This window comes from Suillus paluster (genome assembly GCF_016628075.1).
Source record: "Suillus paluster strain FC165 chromosome Unknown EDB91scaffold_2, whole genome shotgun sequence".
NCBI classification, from domain to species: domain Eukaryota; kingdom Fungi; phylum Basidiomycota; class Agaricomycetes; order Boletales; family Suillaceae; genus Suillus; species Suillus paluster.
The window spans coordinates 1,161,727-1,182,612 of record NW_024537562.1 but is presented as its reverse complement, the minus strand read 5'-3'; the positions used below and the strand labels follow the sequence as shown (position 1 = coordinate 1,182,612).

The 20,886-nt window shown below is 48.9% G+C and overlaps 11 protein-coding genes across 11 annotated transcripts; 6 read left to right on the top strand and 5 right to left on the bottom strand.

Annotated features, from left to right (window-relative positions):
- Nucleotides 1-83: 83 nt before the first annotated feature.
- Nucleotides 84-817, bottom strand: EDB91DRAFT_1042193 (uncharacterized protein; the record flags this gene model as incomplete). The annotated part of the gene is made up of 4 exons (XM_041312979.1): nt 84-178; nt 229-310; nt 359-601; nt 680-817. 4 exons carry the CDS (start codon nt 815-817, stop codon nt 84-86), a joined length of 558 nt encoding a protein of 185 aa, XP_041183873.1.
- Nucleotides 818-839: 22 nt separating this feature from the next.
- Nucleotides 840-2,765, top strand: EDB91DRAFT_276478 (pyruvate dehydrogenase). The gene is made up of 6 exons (XM_041326678.1): nt 840-1,075; nt 1,130-1,272; nt 1,330-1,392; nt 1,451-2,121; nt 2,174-2,336; nt 2,388-2,765. The coding sequence occupies exons 1-6, from the start codon at nt 1,039-1,041 to the stop codon at nt 2,655-2,657; spliced, it is 1,347 nt and encodes a 448-aa protein (XP_041183872.1). The 5' UTR covers nt 840-1,038; the 3' UTR covers nt 2,658-2,765.
- EDB91DRAFT_277238 (uncharacterized protein) lies at nt 2,766-4,772 on the top strand. The gene is made up of 7 exons (XM_041326680.1): nt 2,766-3,026; nt 3,089-3,163; nt 3,213-3,305; nt 3,361-3,465; nt 3,524-3,843; nt 3,894-4,170; nt 4,221-4,772. The coding sequence occupies exons 1-7, from the start codon at nt 2,874-2,876 to the stop codon at nt 4,551-4,553; spliced, it is 1,356 nt and encodes a 451-aa protein (XP_041183871.1). The 5' UTR covers nt 2,766-2,873; the 3' UTR covers nt 4,554-4,772.
- EDB91DRAFT_1042417 (glycoprotease family-domain-containing protein) lies at nt 4,735-6,189 on the top strand (the record flags this gene model as incomplete). Its single annotated transcript, XM_041312992.1, has 8 exons — nt 4,735-4,774; nt 4,824-5,078; nt 5,125-5,226; nt 5,277-5,496; nt 5,551-5,816; nt 5,868-5,943; nt 5,995-6,093; nt 6,150-6,189. 8 exons carry the CDS (start codon nt 4,735-4,737, stop codon nt 6,187-6,189), a joined length of 1,098 nt encoding a protein of 365 aa, XP_041183870.1.
- A 71-nt stretch (nt 6,190-6,260) lies between these two features.
- On the bottom strand, nt 6,261-7,341 carry EDB91DRAFT_1042517 (glycosyltransferase family 8 protein; the record flags this gene model as incomplete). The annotated part of the gene is made up of 4 exons (XM_041313001.1): nt 6,261-6,753; nt 6,804-6,946; nt 7,001-7,025; nt 7,076-7,341. 4 exons carry the CDS (start codon nt 7,339-7,341, stop codon nt 6,261-6,263), a joined length of 927 nt encoding a protein of 308 aa, XP_041183869.1.
- Nucleotides 7,342-7,778: 437 nt separating this feature from the next.
- EDB91DRAFT_1042280 (ribosomal protein S28e) lies at nt 7,779-8,028 on the bottom strand (the record flags this gene model as incomplete). Its single annotated transcript, XM_041312986.1, has 2 exons — nt 7,779-7,931; nt 7,987-8,028. Coding segments are annotated over 2 exons (195 nt in total), but the record flags the coding sequence as incomplete, so codon positions are not given.
- Nucleotides 8,029-8,393: 365 nt separating this feature from the next.
- Nucleotides 8,394-10,089, bottom strand: EDB91DRAFT_1097573 (mitochondrial Lipoyl synthase). Its single transcript, XM_041317067.1, has 7 exons — nt 9,832-10,089; nt 9,584-9,779; nt 9,374-9,530; nt 9,264-9,321; nt 8,936-9,207; nt 8,705-8,883; nt 8,394-8,650 (listed from the first exon to the last, which is right to left on the bottom strand). The coding sequence occupies exons 1-7, from the start codon at nt 10,038-10,040 to the stop codon at nt 8,543-8,545; spliced, it is 1,179 nt and encodes a 392-aa protein (XP_041183867.1). The 5' UTR covers nt 10,041-10,089; the 3' UTR covers nt 8,394-8,542.
- EDB91DRAFT_276530 (cytochrome c oxidase biogenesis protein Cmc1 like-domain-containing protein) lies at nt 9,982-10,576 on the top strand. Its single transcript, XM_041326679.1, has 3 exons — nt 9,982-10,259; nt 10,319-10,409; nt 10,462-10,576. The coding sequence occupies exons 1-3, from the start codon at nt 10,172-10,174 to the stop codon at nt 10,556-10,558; spliced, it is 276 nt and encodes a 91-aa protein (XP_041183866.1). The 5' UTR covers nt 9,982-10,171; the 3' UTR covers nt 10,559-10,576.
- An 86-nt stretch (nt 10,577-10,662) lies between these two features.
- Nucleotides 10,663-11,935, bottom strand: EDB91DRAFT_277333 (peroxisomal biogenesis factor 11). The gene is made up of 7 exons (XM_041326681.1): nt 11,751-11,935; nt 11,569-11,689; nt 11,380-11,522; nt 11,213-11,329; nt 11,052-11,161; nt 10,888-10,998; nt 10,663-10,830 (listed from the first exon to the last, which is right to left on the bottom strand). The coding sequence occupies exons 1-7, from the start codon at nt 11,835-11,837 to the stop codon at nt 10,767-10,769; spliced, it is 753 nt and encodes a 250-aa protein (XP_041183865.1). The 5' UTR covers nt 11,838-11,935; the 3' UTR covers nt 10,663-10,766.
- A 286-nt stretch (nt 11,936-12,221) lies between these two features.
- EDB91DRAFT_1277382 (L-Aspartase-like protein) lies at nt 12,222-14,816 on the top strand (the record flags this gene model as incomplete). The annotated part of the gene is made up of 13 exons (XM_041324677.1): nt 12,222-12,313; nt 12,577-12,604; nt 12,657-12,742; nt 12,790-12,946; nt 12,997-13,083; nt 13,138-13,241; nt 13,295-13,436; nt 13,485-13,616; nt 13,666-13,755; nt 13,808-14,086; nt 14,138-14,201; nt 14,259-14,381; nt 14,438-14,816. The coding sequence occupies 13 exons, from the start codon at nt 12,222-12,224 to the stop codon at nt 14,575-14,577; spliced, it is 1,524 nt and encodes a 507-aa protein (XP_041183864.1). The 3' UTR covers nt 14,578-14,816.
- A 990-nt stretch (nt 14,817-15,806) lies between these two features.
- EDB91DRAFT_1042103 (SNF2 family N-terminal domain-containing protein) lies at nt 15,807-20,883 on the top strand (the record flags this gene model as incomplete). Its single annotated transcript, XM_041312972.1, has 15 exons — nt 15,807-16,007; nt 16,060-16,872; nt 16,923-17,262; nt 17,316-17,417; nt 17,472-17,678; nt 17,731-17,912; nt 17,966-18,220; nt 18,272-18,440; nt 18,489-18,697; nt 18,752-18,916; nt 18,970-19,261; nt 19,311-19,452; nt 19,502-20,128; nt 20,181-20,412; nt 20,464-20,883. Coding segments are annotated over 15 exons (4,356 nt in total), but the record flags the coding sequence as incomplete, so codon positions are not given.
- Nucleotides 20,884-20,886: the final 3 nt, after the last annotated feature.

Below are 20,886 nucleotides of genomic sequence, written 5' to 3'. Positions count from 1 at the left end.
TCGGTTTTCTTTTGTACGAACCCCTGTTTTGCCGTTGATGATTACATGGAGTCGTATCATTAAGAACTTGGCTAGCCATAGAACTATAAATTTTCAGGTTTTGCGCACTTGCGCTTTTCTATTCGTCCTGTCTTGGGACACCTCATCTCTTGCCATGACACAGGTTCCATCGACGCGCCTAGATAATTGGTTGGAATTCCTGTCATGTAACACGAAGGAACTGCTTACCAGCTTCACTGTTGGCAAAGATAACACCGAGGTCGTTGCGTGCAGTGGTGATGTAGTAACTCCGAGCATCACCCAGAGATATCTGTGATTGTTGAGCGAGCTATCTACCACGTCCCCTTAATCAGCTTACCACTATACCCTTGACGACATCTCCTCCACGAAAGCAGTCGCTGATCTTCACCTTGTCTTTCTCTGTTGCTCTGACATCTTGAGTGCGTATGACACCATTGAATTCTTCACCGGCAGGAAGAGGGACACCATCAACGACTGAAATGGACACCATGGCCTGTAAAGGCGACAAGCGAGTGACGGTCCCTAGCACGACCGAATTTGCTGCGGGAGGATGTGATCGTACGTGAGATATTGCCAAGGTCTGCACACATTGTAAACCCGAGTATGATTTGATCGTCATTCAAATCATTCTGAGTAAACACCAAGAGAATAAACAAACAGGTCCTTCGTACTGTGCGACACCGACAAGGCTCGCTCTAACCTGTCCATCTTTTAGGTATAAACCTCCTCCAAGGTTTGGTGCAGGACCACGAGGGAGGGGGACTGGTTGTCCTGGGAGTAAGATATCAGATGTCATGGGAAGCTTGAAGGGAGCCGAAAGACGAGTGCCTGCGAAATAATAAAACCTGGGATGACCTGACTCTTGAGGGAAAAGTCGGGAGACGCTACCTGTTCGCGTCGTAGCCGTGTTCGGATTTGTCGCTATTTGGCGTGACTACTTTCAAAAAATCTCAGCCCACTTCCAACTTATACTCCCGTTCGCTCTTCAGGAATCCCGGTTTTGCTCTTCCAGCAACAATGGCCTCCTCTTCTCTCGCTCGCGTACTTTCACGGCGTATGCATCTTATTCGTCGTCTTTGATACTTACTAAACTAATAATCATTCATAGAGATGCACATGTCTGCTCGGAGACATGCACTGTCCAAGTTCTCCATGCCTGCGATGAGTCCCACCATGACCGAGGGTGGTATTGCCTCCTGGAAAAAGGCGGAGGGTGAATCATTCACTGCCGGTGACGTGCTGCTCGAGATTGTATGTTCACCTAGCCTTATTTTTGCTTCCACTCCGAATCCTCATCTCTGTTCACAGGAGACAGACAAGGCCACCATTGATGTGGAGGCCCAGGACGACGGTATTCTTGCCAAGATCATTGTGCGTTAGCTTTCACCCTCATGTTTTCAATATCTCATACTGCATTGCCTACATTCAGGCACCAGATGGCTCGAAGAACGTCGCTGTCGGCTCACCAATTGCTATCATGGCTGAAGAAGGCGACGACCTGTCAGGTGCAGCTCAAATGGCTTCCGAGCCTTCATCCGCACCGCCTCCCCCACCGAAGGAGGAAAGCACACCTCAGCCTCCCAAAGCTGAGGAGGCACCCAAACCTGCACCCTCTCAGGCTAAGTCTGAGCTTGCTAAGGGTGAACGGATATTCGCGTCCCCCATCGCAAAGAAGATCGCTTTGGAACGCGGCATCCCCTTGGCCCAAGTGAAGGGTACCGGTCCCGAGGGACGCATCATTCGAGAGGACATTGAAAAGTACCAACCACCCGCGGCAATAGCTTCAGCAGTCACTGCCGCCTCTTCTGTAGGACCTGCTACCTCCCTTCCGGAATACACAGACACCCCAGTTTCAAATATGCGTCGCGTCATTGGCTCACGTCTCACGCAATCCAAGCAAGAGCTGCCCCATTACTACCTTACCGTCGAGATTAACATGGACAAGGTGATGAAGCTGCGGGAGGTCTTCAACAAGACCCTTGGCGAGAAAGACAAAGCTGCTAAGCTGAGCGTCAATGACTTCATTCTCAAGGCTGTTGCATGCGCCTTGAATGACGTGCCTGAGGCCAACTCGGCATGGCTCGGAGAGGTCATCCGACAGTAAGTACTTCCGCGGAAACAATTTTTTTGGTTCCACTCACCTTGCCTTTAGATACAAGAAGGCTGACATCTCGGTTGCCGTCGCCACCCCCACTGGTTTGATTACACCTATTGTGAAGGATGTCGGTTCGAAAGGATTGGCAACTATCTCTAGTGAAGCCAAAGCCCTCGCCAAAAAGGCTCGGGATGGCAAGCTGGCTCCTCAAGAATATCAGGTAAGTTATATACTTTTATGCCGACGTGTATGAAACTCATTGATTCGATAGGGTGGCACTTTCACGGTGTCTAACCTTGGCATGTATGATATCGAGCACTTCACTGCCATCATCAACCCTCCCCAATCATGCATCCTTGCTGTTGGCAGCACAAAGCCCACAATTGTCCCAGCACCTGAAGAGGAGCGTGGTTTCAAGACGGTCAACATGATGAAAGCGACGCTAAGCTCAGACCACCGGACGGTGGATGGCGCTGTGGGTGCTCGGTGGATGACTGCGTTCAAAGGTTACCTTGAGAATCCTCTCACATTCATGCTCTAAAAGTACAATGATTTCGCGTGTCTTTGAAGCCTACCGTCGTTTCTAGACTAGATTATATTTTTCACATGCATACTCGTTATTTTTTTCTGCTTTGCGTGATGAACTGAGACTGCGGAGTTTATAAAACACTTATATGGGCGGCCCCTGTTTCCTTGTTCGCGACAGATGTGTTAACTACTCCGCGCGTCGTTTCGCTATCTGGCCACAATCGACTACATGGACCACAATAAGTACCACATCGAAACCCTAGAGCAATTGGTGGACGCGAAAAAGGAAGCTCAAGTCCTGCGCGAGAGACTCACAAGATTAGAAGATGCAGTAAATGAACGCGATAGGTTGAATGTGTTGATACAAGCAAAGAACGGACAGGTAAGTATGTAGACGTGACAGGACGTGATCTCGTTGACTTTCTCCCGCCTAACCACTCACAGGCCGAAACGGAAACACGCCAACTTCATGAGCGAAACTCAACGTTAGAGCAAGATGTGATGCGCTTGCAGGACGAGGTATGCCGAGCGCATTTTGATGATAGCTAGCTGAAAGAAGTGTTGCCAGAATGTAGCGCTGCAACATGCAACGGAAGAGCATGACGCACTGCGCAGATCGCTTGAACTGTCAACGCAGGATGCTTTGACGAAACAGCAGAAGGTGTTGCCGACACTCACTCCTTGACTCATTGCCGCAGGCTAATACGTATTTTTAGGTTGATACACTGGAAAAACGGCTTCGTGAGTTGACCGAAGAAAAGGAAGCCTTGACGCGTGAGCTTCAACTCGGCCAAGCTACCGCACGAGTTGTTCGCGTGGAGGTAGAATCATTTTCAGCTAATATATACCATGCTACACTAATTAATACTCTCCATCCAGGTTGGCGTGAACACAAATCCTCTCCCATCTCCCAGTCACGGTAGCAAGCCTAATGGTGCTAATTTGTCAGTCATACGGGGCGCCTCGACAGCTGGGCCACTGTTTCGCGCTCGCCACTTGAAGCAAGAAGCACCTGCCACTGCTGATACTCCTGCAGCTTATTCCCCCTCCAATCCGAGTCAGATACCCGCTACCCGAACGAGACTCATCGCAAATGTACCACAGGTCATTCCTGACCTTCCCGACGATGGAAGTACGTGTTTTTCGCGGCCATTCCTATCAATCCATCTCGGCGGAGGGTCACAATCTCTCATTGTGAAGTAAGCTTTCTCCTTATGTGTTTCGTCGCATCAGCTTATGGGATCATCAGGATAGGGTGCCAAAAAACACTATCGAAAAAATTCGGTATAACAAGCTATCTTTGTCCGAATCTATGGGAAAACCCTTGGTGTCCAACAAGACCTGGCATGGCCGGGTACATGTTTGTTGGCTTAGGGGATGAAATTCACAGATTCGTTCGCCCAGAGGACCAGGTACACGAACTTTTCGTTGGAGTTGCGAAAACCAACTACAAACTTATGGGCCGGTATCAGGCCCATCGTGTCGAACCGTTAACGGTTGCTGAATGGCAGAGTCTGCCCGATAATGTAAGCGACAAGCACTTCGATGACATCATCTTTTGATTTTGGCGGATTAGGTTCGATCCAAGTACTGCGAAACTACGCAACGCAAATCGAAAGACTCACGTTCCGTCGAGGACATCAACGCAGCTTATGAGAGTGGCGAACTACGTGCGCCGTGTGTCAAGTTAACGTGTATTGATTTCAAGGAGAATCTCTACAACAGCCTGAAGGCGCGAAAAACAGCACAGTACAGTACTATCGAGAGCTCTGCGTCATCTCAGTGTTCGGTTAAACGTCACCTTCCTGCCAGGCGCTCGTCAAACAAACGCCGCCGCATTGAACATGAACATGACAGCGACGTTGACGATGATTCCATTGACTGCGATTCCGAATATGTCGAAACATGACCTGCATTACTTACATAATTCGTCTTGAGACGCTCGAGCTCATATTGAAGTGCTAGTGCTACATACCTACCAGTCACAAAGGCCTAATATCTCAACCCTGTATCATAGGTTCGATTTCATTTTTTGGTAACCGTGCTTTTATACGACGTTGAAGCGCGAGAGCCGACAGACATCTCGAACAATGCCAGGCTGTCATCGCAAGTCTCCGCTCAATAATCCAAGTTGAGATTATAGTGTTTCATCATGAACAACACTCACCGAGCTCGTCAGGCAGGCCATACATCGCTCTGGGACTGGAAGGATCAGCCAACAAACTCGGCGCAGGAGTTATCAAACACGATGTCGATGGATCGACGGAAGTCCTTTCGAATGTTAGACACACTTACATCACACCTCCTGGGGAGGGATTTCTTCCCCGAGACACTGCTCAGCACCATCGAGAATGGGCATTAACGGTAATAAAAGATGCGGTTGCAAAGGCAAACATCACGATGCACGATCTGGACTGTATATGTTATACCAAAGGTTAGCCGGATCCCTTGTGAAGTCTCTTAGTTAAATATTCCTCCAGGTCCCGGTATGGGTGCACCTTTGCAGTCTGTTGTTCTAGTTGCTCGCACCCTCTCGTTGTTGTACGAGAAGCCCCTTGTCGGCGTCAATCATTGTGTTGGACGTAGGTTCATCCAATAACAGTGTGCAGCCTCCACTGATGTTGTAAAACAGATATCGAAATGGGGCGGCAAGTCACTGGAGCTCAGAATCCAGTGGTACTATACGTATCTGGAGGTAACACCCAGGTCATCGCATATTCCCGACAATGCTATCGGATATTTGGAGAAACGCTCGATATCGCTGTTGGGAACTGCCTTGACAGGTTTGCCAGGGTCATAAACCTGAGCAACGACCCAAGTCCAGGATTTAACATCGAACAAGAAGCTAAGAAGTGTTTTGTTTCATTTCAGTTTGTGGTATTCCAACTGACCTGGCGTACATGCAGGGGAAATCGACTCGTCCCGTTACCTTACACAACCAAGGGAATGGACGTTAGCTTGTCTGGCATACTGACCTCGATCGAAGTCTATACATCTGACCGTCGGTATCGGCCTCAGGCCGAGCGTTCAGAAGAGTCTGAAGATGTTATTACGCCTGCGGATCTCTGCTTCTCCCTCCAAGAGACGGTGTTCTCCATGCTTGTTGAAATCACGGAACGAGCAATGGCTCATATTGGGAGTAAAGAGGTGCTCATCGTCGGAGGAGTTGGCTGTAAGTTACTTTTTGTATCTTGTCACGGCGACCTAAATTATTCACCCAAAGGTAATGAACGACTGCAAGAAATGATGGGCATTATGGCGCAAGAGCGCGATGGACTGGTGTTTGCGACCGATGAGCGGTTAGTCTTCGAAGTACTCATGATGTGGTTTTTTTATTCATAAACTCGCAGTTTCTGCATTGACAATGGCATCATGATTGCTCAGGCTGGTCTACTGAGTTATCGTATGGGATTTCAGACACCTCTTGCAAAGAGCACCTGTACGCAGAGGTCAGTGTCCCCATCCTATGGATCAGTCTTGCAGAAAATGACTGTTGATATTCGAGATTCCGGACTGACGAAGTACATGTCGCATGGCGACCTTGATTCCTTTGGTGACCCCTGCACGTCTATCCATTCTACAATTATAATCTAATTAGGTGTCTGTATTATCAACACTACTGTGCAATATTCGCCAACACCAGCTTCCAGTCTTCAGTTTCTCCTTTCATCTCTCGGCCGAGTTGTTCGAGCCTCTGCCACCACCACCTGTGACTCTTTGCGTACTCTCCTCTGTCATCTTCAGATAGTTTGGCGTGCCAAGGCTTGTCAGCCAAAATGTAGTGAAGACATCTGATCTCCTCGTCTCTCCACAGCGGTTTGTGAATTAACATCAGTGTCTTGAGCGCGTTGTAACACCATGGAAGAGGTTTCCACCTTCCTCTAAATAAATCTGAAAGGAGGTCTTGGTCAGGGAATGACCAAGTTGACACTAGAGGTGACGTGTAAAGGTGATTCCGGACTGTTTCTGCAAGAGTGAGAGAAGGATTGAGAACTACAAGGCCGGAGTTCAACTGAGTGTAAGGACGTGGGCTTGCTTCTGTAATGACTACTGGAGTAGTTAGGCCAGAGGGGTGGACCAACGGTGTATATGCGCAGTTCTCGGGGACCCTGGACTTGAATTTCAGGTGATTGTAATGACAAATAGTCGAACGCCGTACCAATCAGCAGGATAGTGGGGCAGCTTGCGTGGGTTACAAGAACACACATGCGCGGCAGCTATCCAGTTGTTTGGGAGATCGAGATTAAACAACTCGTCCATATTGCGCATCACGATCATGTCGGCATCCATAAGGACAACACGCTATTCTCAAATTACGATGTAAGTAACGAGCACTGCAGAATCTGAACGGAGTACCTCGTATTCTTCCAATTCAAATGCCCTTTATTTCGGAATGAGTTGTCCATCAGCTCGTGGCTAGTTTGCACACACCTCAGCTTCGTCCAAGTATCAGCGAATCTTGCATCGTGAGTTGAAAGCGAATGAAGTCCCTCTGGAGGGCGCAGCGACTCGATAGGCCTCATGGAAATGCCCCTTCGCTCCAGAACACTCCGAGCCTCCTGGGGCAGCGTAGGAGTGACCATCACAACAAGAGGGAACGCAGAATCCACCGATCTAAGTGTATGATCGAGCACCAGAACACCAGGTAAATAACTGGTTCTTGTGAGTAGCGTCACATAGGCTAGTCTTCGAGCCATTCTGCTGATACACGATTTTGCGAGGGGACTGTCGGAGGAGACGGACGAAGCCAAGATGAAACAACAGTGAATCGATCGATAATCTCTTAAAGGTACTGGATAGCCGGATGGTCGGATGTACGTCGGAGGTTGCGGTCCTACTTAATTACAATAATTTGACAGGGCACTCTATATCGATATGCACTGCGAAAAGTATTACGTTTTTCGCCCGCATATTCAACTACCTTGCCGCTGAAACGTGATAAGTGGTTATCGGATGCGGAACCTCACTGCGCGATAAAGGGATTGGGGAGGACTCGGTATATCTCATGCGGAGGGATTCGTGTACATGCGCAATGATAGAGAACTAAGAACACATAGCAATGAAGATACGGGGTTTAGCGCAAGCGGCTGTCATAAGGCACTCAGTACAGTCTACGTCGCATGAAAATATAAACCTACCGAGCTTCACGCTCGCTCTCCAATAGTGCGAGGATATCCTCCTCCCGCACAGGACCCTTAACGTTGCGGATGATTGTCCGCGTAGTGTCGTCCATGAACTCAACACGAACTTGCGTGACTCCACCACGGGAGCCGGTGCGTCCGAGAACCTGTGGCCAGGAGTTAAAACGAGTGTGTTCACGAGGGGTCAGTACACATATTAACCTTGATGACTTTAGCGAGTTTGACGGGAGCTTTTGATGAATCCTGGTGAATGTCAGTTTCACGAATAGATTGAGATTTTGGGTTTACTTACCATGTTGACTGGGGGTGTCGACGGCGATGGACGAACTTTTGGCGTGGATGATGCACGTTTAGAGTTTGAGATAGACAAGGTTTGAATCAAACTCCGACGGCATTCTCCGGGCTCACATGTAACTTGTCCAGCCCGAGTTGTTCTTGGATGCAGACAGATGCAGACTTCCCTCACTATTGATAGATCTGAATAACGCTGTCAGACTACCACAAACTGCACGTTGGACCAGGGTGAGGGTAAAGTCACGAGGAGTAATTGTCAGCAAGCAGATCTTAGATACACAATCCTCATTGCTAGTCCCAATATGTCGGGATATGTCGGGTGATGCTTAACCGCAGGCAAGGGTTGCTGACAAACAACTGGTTGGATCATATCATCAGGAAACGGCAGTAGAGAAAGGGATCCGCCCGTGGATTAAATCATTATGAGGAGAGTAAATCAGTAAGACAACATCGTGCAACACGATCATGTCGTCTGGTTATAGCCTATAGATGCTTCTTGTGTAACGAGATTCTTCACTCTGTTCTCTGTGGCTTTCCCTTTCAACACATTCTCTATAAAATACTCTCCAGCCTAGCAACTTTGTGTGAGAAGGACGTGCGAAACAGGGAATACGGAAAGGCTGACCTTGTAGCTACTGCGGACAAGAGGGCCGCTAGCTACATAGAGGAAGCCCATTTCGTCAGCTATTTGTTTCCATCGGTCAAACTCGGCAGGTTCCACATATCGGTCAACTTTCATATGTCGCTTCGTGGGCCGCATATATTGACCAAATGTCACAACATCGACATCAATTTTGCGAAGTTCTGAAGGATGATTCAGCAGGTATATTCTTGATACGAGTAAGCTGCCATTTACCTTGCAAAGCATCTATGACCTGCTCTTCTGTCTCACCGACACCAAGCATGATACTTGTCTTGGTTATGCGAACACCTTCCTTCTTCGCGTGTTCAAGCACCTTCAAACTCTGTCGGAATGTTGCACGGCGGTCGCGCACGAAGGGAGTCAACGCCTCCACAGTCTCGACATTGTGTGCGTAAACATCTAGTCCGGACTTGGCCACGAGAGAAACATTTTCCAAGTTGCCTGCAAAATCTCCTGTTAATGCTTCCACAAGAATCTGAGGCGCTCTGAGTTGAACATCCAGTTAGTCAGCGATACACACGAAGTCGGCATGTATACGTACTTTTGCTTGATCTTTATAATGGTTTCTGCAAAGTGGCGTGCACCGCCATCTACAAGGTCTGGACGGGGAGTCATTGGTCTGTAATCTGGTTACTCTCATAGTCAACGCACCATCTCTGTCAACACTGGTGAGTACTATGTATCCGAGCCCCCATCGACTGATGGCCTCTGCCGTGTTCTCAGGTTCATGAGGATCCAATGGAGGTGGTGCACGGGAGGTCTTGACGGCGCAGAATCTACAACCACGAGTGCAGGTGTCTCCCATCAACTGAAAGGGGTGAATTAGTCAATGAATAGTAATTCCGACACCATACAGCACACCATGATCGTAGCCGTTGCTCCTCTCTTGCCCTCTTCCACAGTTGCACCTTCCTTTCCGCCCCAGCAGTCACCAATATTTGGGCATCGTGCCTCCTCACATACAGTATGAAGATTAAGACCCCTCAAGTCCTTCTTAATCTTGTTGAAAGATGCGCCCGAGGGTATCTTTGTCTTCAGAAAGCTGGGTAGCCGAGGTCTGTAGGGAATGTATGAACATCATCCAGAGAAGGAGTACAATTTATGTGCACCCTTTAGTGTTCCCGAGCACTACATGTTCTATGGGTTCTCCTGAGATGAAGTCGTCTAGTGATGGTCCGGAGACCAGCGTTTCACGGAAGCTGGACTTTGACTTCGGCGTTGAGGTCGATGGCGTTGCTAGGTGTCTAACTTGAGATGACAATCGGCTACTGGAACGCGGGCGAAGCAATGAGTTTACGAGGAGAGAATGGGCCGACATTATGGAGGACGGCTAGTCGGGAGAACGTCAGACTCACAGCGTGAACAAGTCCTGAGGACGGCAGCTTCCGTCGACAAAAAAGGCAAGTCGGTGAATCAGCTTTGTTGAAACCTTGTTCGCATTGGACTTTCATGAACGCGCTTTCCCGAAGGGAAGAGGACACACTCCTCAAAACTACAAAAGCGCGCGCTTTGGCGGAATGTGATCCAATAGTCAAGGGTGCGACCGCGTTTCCTAGCATATTATAAGATCACTAATATCACTCTTCTGTTGTTCAGAATTCGCCGACTGCGCGACCGGACGCACACTGTCTGTTGCATGGGCTTGCAGGGACAAGTACAAGGCTCTGCAAGAGTGTATGCTACAATAGTGGGTCTCCCCATTACCCTCTTTCCAGCACATCAAGTAAACGTGTTTTCAGCACCAGCCAAGCAGCCATGGATGATGTCCGAAAGGAATATCTTCGATTAAGAGATCAACAGAGTGTGTCTCAAGCACCTCTGACGATGATGGGGTAGCTTGATATCAATCTTCGTCGTCGAAACACGTGGGGCCTGCCGCCAAGGTGAATTACATATGGTGATAGTACTGCTATCCGCTGGCATGCCGGAACGAGTGATACAATTCAGAAGTCAGTGCCATAGCTGCACAAAGCCAGAGCGTGCTTTGGAGCAGTAAATATCAAATGCCAGCAGAAGTATATACAGTATTATACTTGAGGGAATCTCAAATTTTCTTCCCGTTGACAGCAATCCATTGAGCACGAAGGCCCATGAGAGAGGAAATGAAACTGAACATAACAACCCGTCAGTCAAATTCCAGTTTGAAAAAATGCTGCCGAACTGACCCAGCAAAGCCAACAACGCCGTCGTTGACATTGACAAGACCCAAGTTGGATGCGGGTATCCAAATATCGAAAAGGTCGATGATGAATTGGTAGCGTGTGTCCGCGCGCAGGCTATGGGAATATTAAAAAGTCATTTATGATGTATACTGATGGGTTCAACGTACTTTTCAAGCGCAAGTTGCCTGACTTCTCTTTGAGCTTCATCGCTAAGGTCCTTTTCTCCCCAAGTCTCGGAGTTACGCAATTTCTTCGCATCGTGGGCGAGTCGTCCGGCCTGGAAAAGCGAAATTGAAATGCATTATCCCAGATGAGCAACAGGTCTCACCTTCAGTAGTCCATGTGTAATGCTAAATAAGATTCCAGCCAACCAAAATCTATTGGACGTCTTTGTGACCTTCTCAGCAGTGCTGGGCTTCAGAGCAATGAACTTGGCTGCGTTCGTCTGTCAAATAATGTGAGTAGTAGAACCGTTCAGGATCATTTGTGACTTACCCACACAACTGCGTCATATGTAAGGTATCCAAAGTAGGCAAGCTGCCGACCAATGCTGGACAATTGTTCGCCGACTTCACTCGTTGATTGAGCTGCACGCAATGCGGCTTGGAGGTGTTCAACGGGTTTTCCGAGCCGCATGACTACACGAACGTCAGGTCTGGTCATGCGACTATGGGCAAGCCTTACGTTTACGGCCTAAAGCTAAGTGGCCCTTGAGAGCTGTCCATCGAGCAGCTTCGACTTTGTTGCCCCGAGAAAGGAGATACCAAGCGAGAAACCGAGAGAAGTATTGAACCGTGCGGTAGAGCTAGCGGATAAAGCATTCCGATAAGTATTCCGTTCCTCAAACCCCATGAGATCACCCATACCTTGTCCCGACCGATATTAAATGATCCAAATTTCAAGGACTGAGAAACATAAGGGTGAAGAATGACCTGGGATGCCACTGTAGCCATGATAAACGACTGCTGCAAAAAGAGAAGTTAAGTAGGTATGGTGAGTGCTCCTGAAGCTTGAAGACTTTAGGCAGTGAGAGTGTAGGGTCGTAATTACACTTGCGAGTATCACGTGGATTTGCTACTTTCGTACCCGATCACCGGTGACGACGTCGAAGACACAACCCTTGTGCAACCGCATGATTTCTGATTTCACAAGAGCGAGACAATAAAGTCTATGAGAATATAACGAAGGTGTGCACTGTGAACAAAGCCGTCTATTGAGTGGCTATATCTCGTTTGATACCAGACAGCGATCGGATGATTTATAGGAACGTGGTAAGGCGAAGAACTATGCACCCAATGATAGTCATGCTGAAACGACGAAAGGAGAGCGGCGTCGCGATGTCTAGTCATATCAGCATGGACCTTGGGTTCATTCCCAAGCGGCCCCCATTCCGCGACAGTACTAGTAATGCTGGTGTCATGATGACCGGGTGATTTCGGACGGCAAAAGCCGCGCGTAGCATTTGCGTAGGTGAAGTTATGTGTGGACATAACTTCCTCAGAATTGTCTGCCTCCACTCTCTGTGTCGCTGAAAACACTAGTACTAGAGTCTGCTAGTCATGGCTACGGGTATTCGGCTTCCCCGTCGGGTTAGTCTTCGCTTTAGTCCTCACGTGACATCTCACTCATTCTGTCATGCTCATGTGGTGTGATGTAACTTCAATAGCTCCTTCATGTGATTCCCCGTCGAAGACTGTTCTCAACATCTAGTTGTGTTATGGTAAGTCAGGTAATTTCGCAGAAGCGGAAGGAATCGATGATCATCGTGTCAGTCAAATCAGTCATTCCGCACTGAGCGTGACACGTTCGGTGATCTCCAGGTCCCTGCCGATCGCTATTGGGGCGCACAGACACAGCGGTATGTATTGAGTCTGAGATGCGTGTACTACTGAGCATTTTCTGCAGGTCACTACAAAATTTTGATATTGGTGGCCCTTCGCAACGACTACCCCCTCCTCTGATCAAGGCCTTCGGTGTGCTGAAGAAGGCTGCATCCATCGTTAATGTCAGCTATGGCATGGACCCTAAGGTCGGCGAAGCCATTCAAAAAGCTGCTGATGATGTGAGAGTCCTAGCCTTCGTATGTGCACTTCGAGCTGATCTTTACTCCAGGTCATTTCTGGGAAGCTTATGGACCACTTCCCCTTGGTTGTCTTCCAAACTGGAAGTGGAACTCAAAGCAACATGAACGTAAACGAGGTGAGCATAGCAAACGCTTGATTGATCAATGGGCTCACTCAGTATGGTCAACAGGTGATTTCAAATCGTGCGATAGAACTCCTTGGCGGCGAACTTGGTTCAAAGAAACCAGTCCATCCCAATGACCACGTTAACATGAGCCAGAGTAGTAATGACACGTGAGTTGCGACGCGAATTATACTTGATGGCATAGATTTACCGGTCACTGTAGCTTCCCAACAGCCATGCACGTCGCCGCCGTGACTGAAATTAACCATTCGCTGCTTCCGGCATTGACGGAACTTAGGGACGCACTCAATGAAAAGGCCGAGAGTTTCAGCAGCATTATCAAAATCGGACGGACACACTTGCAGGTATGCAAAGGTCGGCCGTCAATGCGGCCGTTGTCTGATCACTTTTAGGATGCCACTCCCCTAACGCTTGGTCAAGAGTTCAGCGGATATGTCCAGCAAATCGATAATGGCATCGCTCGTGTCCAAAATGTCATTCCCCGCTTGAGCCTCCTTGCTCAGGGTGGAACTGCTGTTGGCACAGTGAGTCAGTTAACACCCAGCGAAGGATAAATGCTCACGTGCTGTGCAGGGTTTGAACACTAAGAAGGGCTTTGACGTGAAAATTGCCGCCGAGATCTCCACGATCACAGGCTTGAAGTTCCAGACCGCACCCAACAAGGTAAGACATTCCACCACGATTGTTTCGTCCAACTGCTGACGAAGATCCGCAGTTTGAAGCTTTAGCCAGTCACGATGCCCTGGTTGAGGCTCATGGTGCTCTGAATGTCATCGCATGCTCCCTAATGAAGATCGCCAATGACATTCGGTTCCTTGGTTCTGGTCCTCGTTGTGGCTTCGGTGAACTTAGTCTCCCCGAGAACGAGCCTGGCAGTAGTATTATGCCTGGCAAAGTCAATCCCACGCAGTGCGAGGCTGTGACAATGGTCGCTGCTCAAGTCATCGGTAATCAGACTGCTGTTAGCGTCGCTGGAGCCAGCGGACAGTTTGAGGTATTAATATTTCATGCAGCACGTTTATTATTTATTGTTCTCCCGAATTAGCTCAACGTCTTCAAACCGGTCATAATCATGAACGTGTTACAAAGTATCCGTCTTCTTTCTGATGGTGAGCTTTCATAATTGAATGATGATTCGTACCCACTCGTTGACCATGTCTCATCAGCATCACGCTCGTTTACGAAGCACTGCGTGGTTGGCATCCAGGCCAATGAAAAACGTATCAACCACCTCCTGAACGAGAGTCTGATGTTGGCAACGATCCTAAACAGTCATCTTGGCTATGATAGTGGGTGCTAATTATAACTCCGCGCAAGTCCGGTGAAAGTTGATCGCACTTTGCAGACGTGGCCAAATGCGCAAAGAAAGCACACAAGGAAGGAACGACGCTGAAGGAGGCTACGATTGCGCTTGGATTCCTGAAACCCGAGGAGTTCGACGAGAAAGTACGCCCAGAGCTAATGTTATACCCAGATGACATATAGTCATATTCCATGACCACCCGGATGTAGAGTTTTGATATACCTGCTTCGAAGGCGATGGATTTGCTGCGTAATATTATGGAACTATCAGATCAGGAAATTTGAAAGAGTCTTTGACAGAATCTACCTCCGAGTCAACCGCGGTGAAAACCGTTTGAAACATAAGAAAGCAATGCCAAAGTAATGTCATAAAATATGTAAATCCAAGTTCGATAAGGATGGGTGGTGTGAAGATCTATGGGGGTGTTACGGAGAGAAGCTCGTCCGCCAAGAACAGCAAGGAAGGGACAGCGAATACGAAAAAGGCAAGAATGCTAAATCCAACCGCAAACGAAATATACCACGTCAAATCAGTACAACTTCCCGTCACAGCACTCCCTTGTCTCTCCTCGCAATCTGCACAGCAACCGTCTCCTCGTCATCCACAGCGAGCTCAAACTTTTTCATCCGAAAAATCATTGTTTTGCGTTCTTAAACGTCCCCGTCGACCACAACACAGCTATAGCTTCTTCAGAATTCGGGTCATTAGGTTGACTGACGCAGAGGCCTTCTCTTTACTTTCCGGGTCCCACGAGGCGACCTGTCTTTACAAACTTAAGCCGACTACTGCCTCATTATCTCTTATTCTCTTTCCGTCTTACTCGTCACCACTTGCCTCTCTATGTCACTTAGCCGAATTCTCAACGACGAACCACCCCCGGCTAGAAAATCTGCCTCCTCACGTGGAGGTGGCATCGATCCTTCGTTAGCAGACGTGTCTCCCCTCTCCCGAGCCACCGCTATGTCTCCTCATCCCCAAACTATGCGTCGGAGTCTAACTCCTCTCGGAGAGCAGCCACCGCTTCCTCGTGGATATTCTTACCAGACACCCTCTTATCAGGGTGCCGGAGGATGGAATCCATACTCGGGTGACTATGTTCAGGGAGAGATCTTTCCTCTTGGCCCAGGAGGTAACTATTATCCTCACCGTGAACGGGATGGACACCACCATCCACCACCACCCGAACCGCGAGCACCTTCCGTGGGCGCTTACTATAAGGACGGCGAAAATGAACCCACCCCGCGAAAACGCAGAAAAGCTGCACCTCCAGACGATGACCCCGATTACCAACCTCCCACCACAAAACGCGTAAGTGTCATCAGATATTAGTAGAGCTCAATTCGGCGTTACTCACCTTTCTATTCTTATACCCTAGCCACCCCGTCGAAACCCTCCTCGTGCAAAGGCAAATCGGCCTGAGTCGCCTCTTATGGAGGGAACAGATTCTGCACCAGCAGCACGGGAGTACCATCAAACTGAAGAGGAACGACGTCTGGTATCTTCCGACCTCTCAGATTGTGAAGAGGTATGGATTGGTGACCTCAGCGACTATATTATAGAGACGCACTTGCGTCAGCGTAAAGTAGAATCTTGGTTCGATGCCAGTGTTTTGGTTAGTTTCACGTTTGTGATCCCTCCGTCGCTTGATTCACCTTTCATCATAGGAACGCAACTCCAGCACGGCATTAACACTGTCACGCCACTATATGTCGCGCATTGCACGGATGCCCCTTCCACCTCCAACACCTCCACCGGTGGTGCCTTCTGTTGAGGAGGAGCTTCTGTCCACTATTCACACTTCCCCACCTCCCGATGTGTATGATTATGGAGCTTCGAATAGCTATGAACCTGGTTCGGGTGGATTTGGTGCAGAAGACGCGGCTCGGATGGTTGAGGAGTCTTACCTTGGTCGCAATCAGAAGCACAAGGATTCCCTCAAGCGCATTGCAGACGGCGCAGTTTCAGACGAGAGCAGTGACCTCGAGGTTCCTGTTTCATCCAGAAACAAACCTGCAGCGAAGAAACGGAAGGTCGACAAAGACTCTGCCTCAATCGCCGACGAGTTCGAACGGTCTGTCGGCGGGGTCAGTCCTTCCAAATTTGCTTCATCCAAAGCGAAAGGGAAGGGAAAACAGAGTCAGCTGCGGGAAGCGAGCTTGGACAGTGTGGTACCAAATGCCACACCTAAAAGTCGCAAGAGGGGCGGCGGGAAGAAGCTTTTGCCACCTGATACTCTGGAGGGTCTTGGTATAGGCTCAGCTGCAGGATCCGTTGCTGGAGACGTCACGCCTTCGGCATCTAGGCCTGTATCTCCTGCGCTCACTGCAACTTCTGTCGTATATGAGTTAGACGAGATCGTTCCTCCTCTTAAGCGCGCTAAAAAGGTTGATGAAAATGCCATGGCCAAACGCTTGAAGAATCTGGAGGAAGCTCAAAAGAAAGTTTGGACAAACATTGCTCGGAGAGATGTTGCTAAGGTATGTGCTGATATCTCAGCACACATTTGCATTCTAATCTTGTTGTCCAGGTGTATAAGTACGCTGCGATGGGCTACCAGGCCCGCCAAGGTCAGCTCAAGCGCCTGGCCATGTTATCATCCATCCAAGCACGTCGGCCTTTCACGAGGACCGCAAAAGCTCAAAAAGATGTTCAAGCAAAAGGCAAACGTTTGATGCGTGAGATGCTTGTTTTCTGGAAGAAGAATGAACGAGAAGAGAGAGATGTCCGAAAACGAGAGCAGAAGGAGGCTATTGACAGGGCAAAAGTCGAGGAAGAGAAACGGGAGGCGGCGCGTCAAGCACGCAAGCTTGAGTTCTTGATTAGCCAAACTGAGTTATACAGCCATTTCGTCGGTAACAAGCTCAAGAGTGAGTCCCATTTTGAGCGCCTTGGCAGCTGCTCGCTGACACAGAGATCTCAGCTTCTGAAGTGCAAGGAGACACTCCTGAAGCTCCAGCCCCAGCTGGTGCTACTCTCGAAGACGTCGATCCATCAATACTTCAAGAGATCGACTTTGATGACGGTTAGTTTTCTATACCTATACATTGTCAATTTGGAGGCTGAAACAGATGCTCAGAGGACCAAACCAACCTTCACCGACATGCACGACATAACGCTCAGGAAGCTATCGCTCTTGCCAGAGTAAGGGCTCAACAGTTTGACACTCAGGCTGCACTTGATAGGAAAACAAACGAGGCTTTGAAACTTGCCAAAGCTCAAGCTCACATCCGGGACGATGACGAGTCGGGACCCTCAGGCGCTTCGAATACGCCCTTGGTTGACTGTAAGTTCTTCTCAAATGTTTAGGCTGAAGGCTGACGATGGTGTGTGCGTAGTGGACTCCGATGAGCTCAACTTCCAGAATCCGACGTCACTCACTGGAGAACTTAAAATCAAGCAACCGAAAATGCTCATGGCGCAGCTGAAGGAGTATCAACTCAAAGGTCTGAATTGGCTTGCCACTTTGTACGAGCAAGGTATCAATGGCATTCTCGCCGACGAGATGGGTCTCGGAAAGGTGAGATTGATTGGAATACCATGACAACTCCCCTTACGCCTCATGCACTTTAGACTGTACAATCAATATCTCTCCTAGCCTACCTTGCCGAGGTACATGACATATGGGGACCATTTTTGGTTGTCGCACCAGCCTCCACATTGCACAACTGGCAGCAGGAGATTACTCGCTTCGTGCCTGGTCTGAAAGCCCTGCCTTACTGGGGGAACGTCAAAGATCGAACTACTTTGCGCAAGTTCTGGAGCAAAAAGGAGATCAGCTATGACAAGGATGCGCCATTCCATGTCCTGATTACGAGCTATCAGTTGGTCAGTTGCAGTCACACTGTGTTTCTAGTTGTGTTAATGTTTTTTTATCAGGTTACTCAAGACCAGCAATACTTCCAGCGTGTGAAATGGCAATATATGATCCTTGACGAAGCTCAGAACATCAAGAATGCCTCTAGTGTACGGTGGAAGACCCTGCTTGGTTTTCAATGTCGCAATCGATTGCTTTTGACTGGCACACCGATCCAAAACTCCATGCAAGGTGAGTAAGATAGGGCAGCAGTGCCAGCAGTCGTTAACCTCCACACAGAGCTCTGGGCATTACTCCATTTCATCATGCCCAGTCTTTTTGACTCCCATGACGAGTTCAACGAGTGGTTCTCCAAGGACATCGAGAACGCCGCAGAGAACAAGGGCAGCAAGCTTAATGAACGTCAACTTCGGCGGTTGCACATGATATTGAAGCCTTTCATGTTACGGCGAGTAAAGCGACATGTGCAAAACGAGTTGAGCGAGAAGGTTCTTATTAAACCTCACTCACCAGCGAGCGAGCGCTCACAGTATCTTACACAGATCGAGATCGATCATTACGTTGACCTGTCATCCCGTCAACGTGCTCTATACCGTGCACTTCTGGCGAATGTATCTGTGGTAGATCTATTAGAGAAGGCTGCCAACATAGGGGATGTTGATTCTGCGCGATCGCTAATGAACCTCGTGATGCAGTTCCGGAAGGTGGTTTAAGTTTGGATCTTATCATTTCTATTGCTGACCAACTTGCTCCATGGCAGGTTTGTAACCACCCCGAGCTCTTTGAACGTGCAGACGTAGTAGCCCCGTTCTCCTTCTCTCGATTTGGCCAATCTGGTCCTCTGAACCGTGAAGGCGATTTCATTGCCCTTCCGTACTCGACTCATAACCCCATCGAGTACCAAATACCGGCGTTGTTCCACCAAGATGGCGGGCTTATAGATGTCCCATGCGAAAAGCCTGGATTGCGTATGCGATCGGACTGCACGAATGCACTCTTCAATATTTGGTCAACGGAGTGGATATATCGTTCGACGCTCGATGATATTGAAGGTGTGTGATGATGCTTGAAAGGCCGACCCTTGAATGTAACACCTTATAGGTTCACCTGCGTTCGCATTTCTTCGACTCCTGAACACCACTCCAAGTGATGTCCACGGCCTTAAGGTATCTTCCTTCATGAGCAATTGGCTCCGGGTACTTGAGGAAGAGAACAGGATTGTTGAGGACAGAGGAATTTCATCGTAAGATGCTCATTACTATTCATCCAATGTCCGACTGACTGTGTCTTAGGGAAGCAGATTTTGCAGCACACGCAAGCGCACATCCGTTCAGCATAAACCCGCGTCTTTCTTTGAGCCTGGATACCGCGGAAGGCTTGCCACATCTTCTCGATATATCTTCGACAGCTTGGCAGGTGTCGAATCTAGGTCGACCAGCCTTGAAGTGGTTTGTGCCGCCGGCTGTAGCACCTCCAATTTCTCTTTACTGCACGGACCGGACGTTCATAGAGCATCAAGCACAGTTACTGGAGGCACCGATGGAATCGTTGGCAATTTACGGTCTCCCTCAGCACCTGCGAGACTCGCCTACCATTGATCAGGCATACCAAACCTTGGTTCCTGCTTTGTCCACAGCAGGCCTTGTCGGAAGTTCGCCTGCCGACCAACTACCGTCTTCAAGCATGCAGATACCAGAGGCAAAGAGACTGATCTATGACTCCGCTAAGCTCGCTCGGTTAGATGCCCTCCTGCAGGAGCTCAAGGCGGGTGACCACCGGGTCTTGATATACTTCCAAATGACTCGTATGATGGACCTTATGGAGGAATATCTAATCTATCGCCAGTACAAGTATTTACGTCTCGATGGCTCATCGAAGTTGGAAGATAGACGAGATATGGTCATGGATTGGCAGACACGGTCAGTGCTCGACTGAGCTTGTATGTCCTCGACTCTCATCCATGTTCCCTAGCTCGGATATCTTCATATTTATTCTCAGTACGCGTGCGGGCGGCCTCGGAATCAACTTGACAGCAGCAGACACTGTCATCTTCTACGACCACGACTGGAATCCATCAAACGATGCCCAGGCCATGGATCGCGCTCATCGCCTTGGTCAGACGCGCCAGGTGACTGTCTATCGCCTGATTACGAAGGGCACGATCGACGAGCGCATCATTCAGTTGGCTCGTGTCAAGAAAGATGTTAGTATTCGTATTCCTGAAGTGCTGGACATTCAACTGATGTTCCTTCAGGTGCAAGACATCGTGGTTGGCAACAAAAACTTCACTGACGTCACGAAACCTAGTGAAATTGTCCAGCTTCTCCTCAATGATGACCAACTCGCAAACCTCGACAGCTCGAACACTTCGAGCTCCTCTTCGAAGAAAACAGGAAAGCGAGCTGTAGGAGCTTCGGAGGGCTCTTCTGGTGATGCTATGCGAGATCTTTGGAATGAAGAAGGTGATGACTTCTTTGGCCATTCCACCAATAACAGTGGTGCCGCTGCACCGCCTGAGGGCGGGGAAGAAGAGGAGGGAACGGCGGCGCCAGCCAAAGGAAAGAAACGTAAAGCTGGTGCTTCCGCACGTCCGCGAAAAACGACCGGAAAGGGGAGTAGAAAAAGGCAAGATGCTGGAAAGGGAGATGCCACTCCTGTTGTGGACGCTGAGTGATTT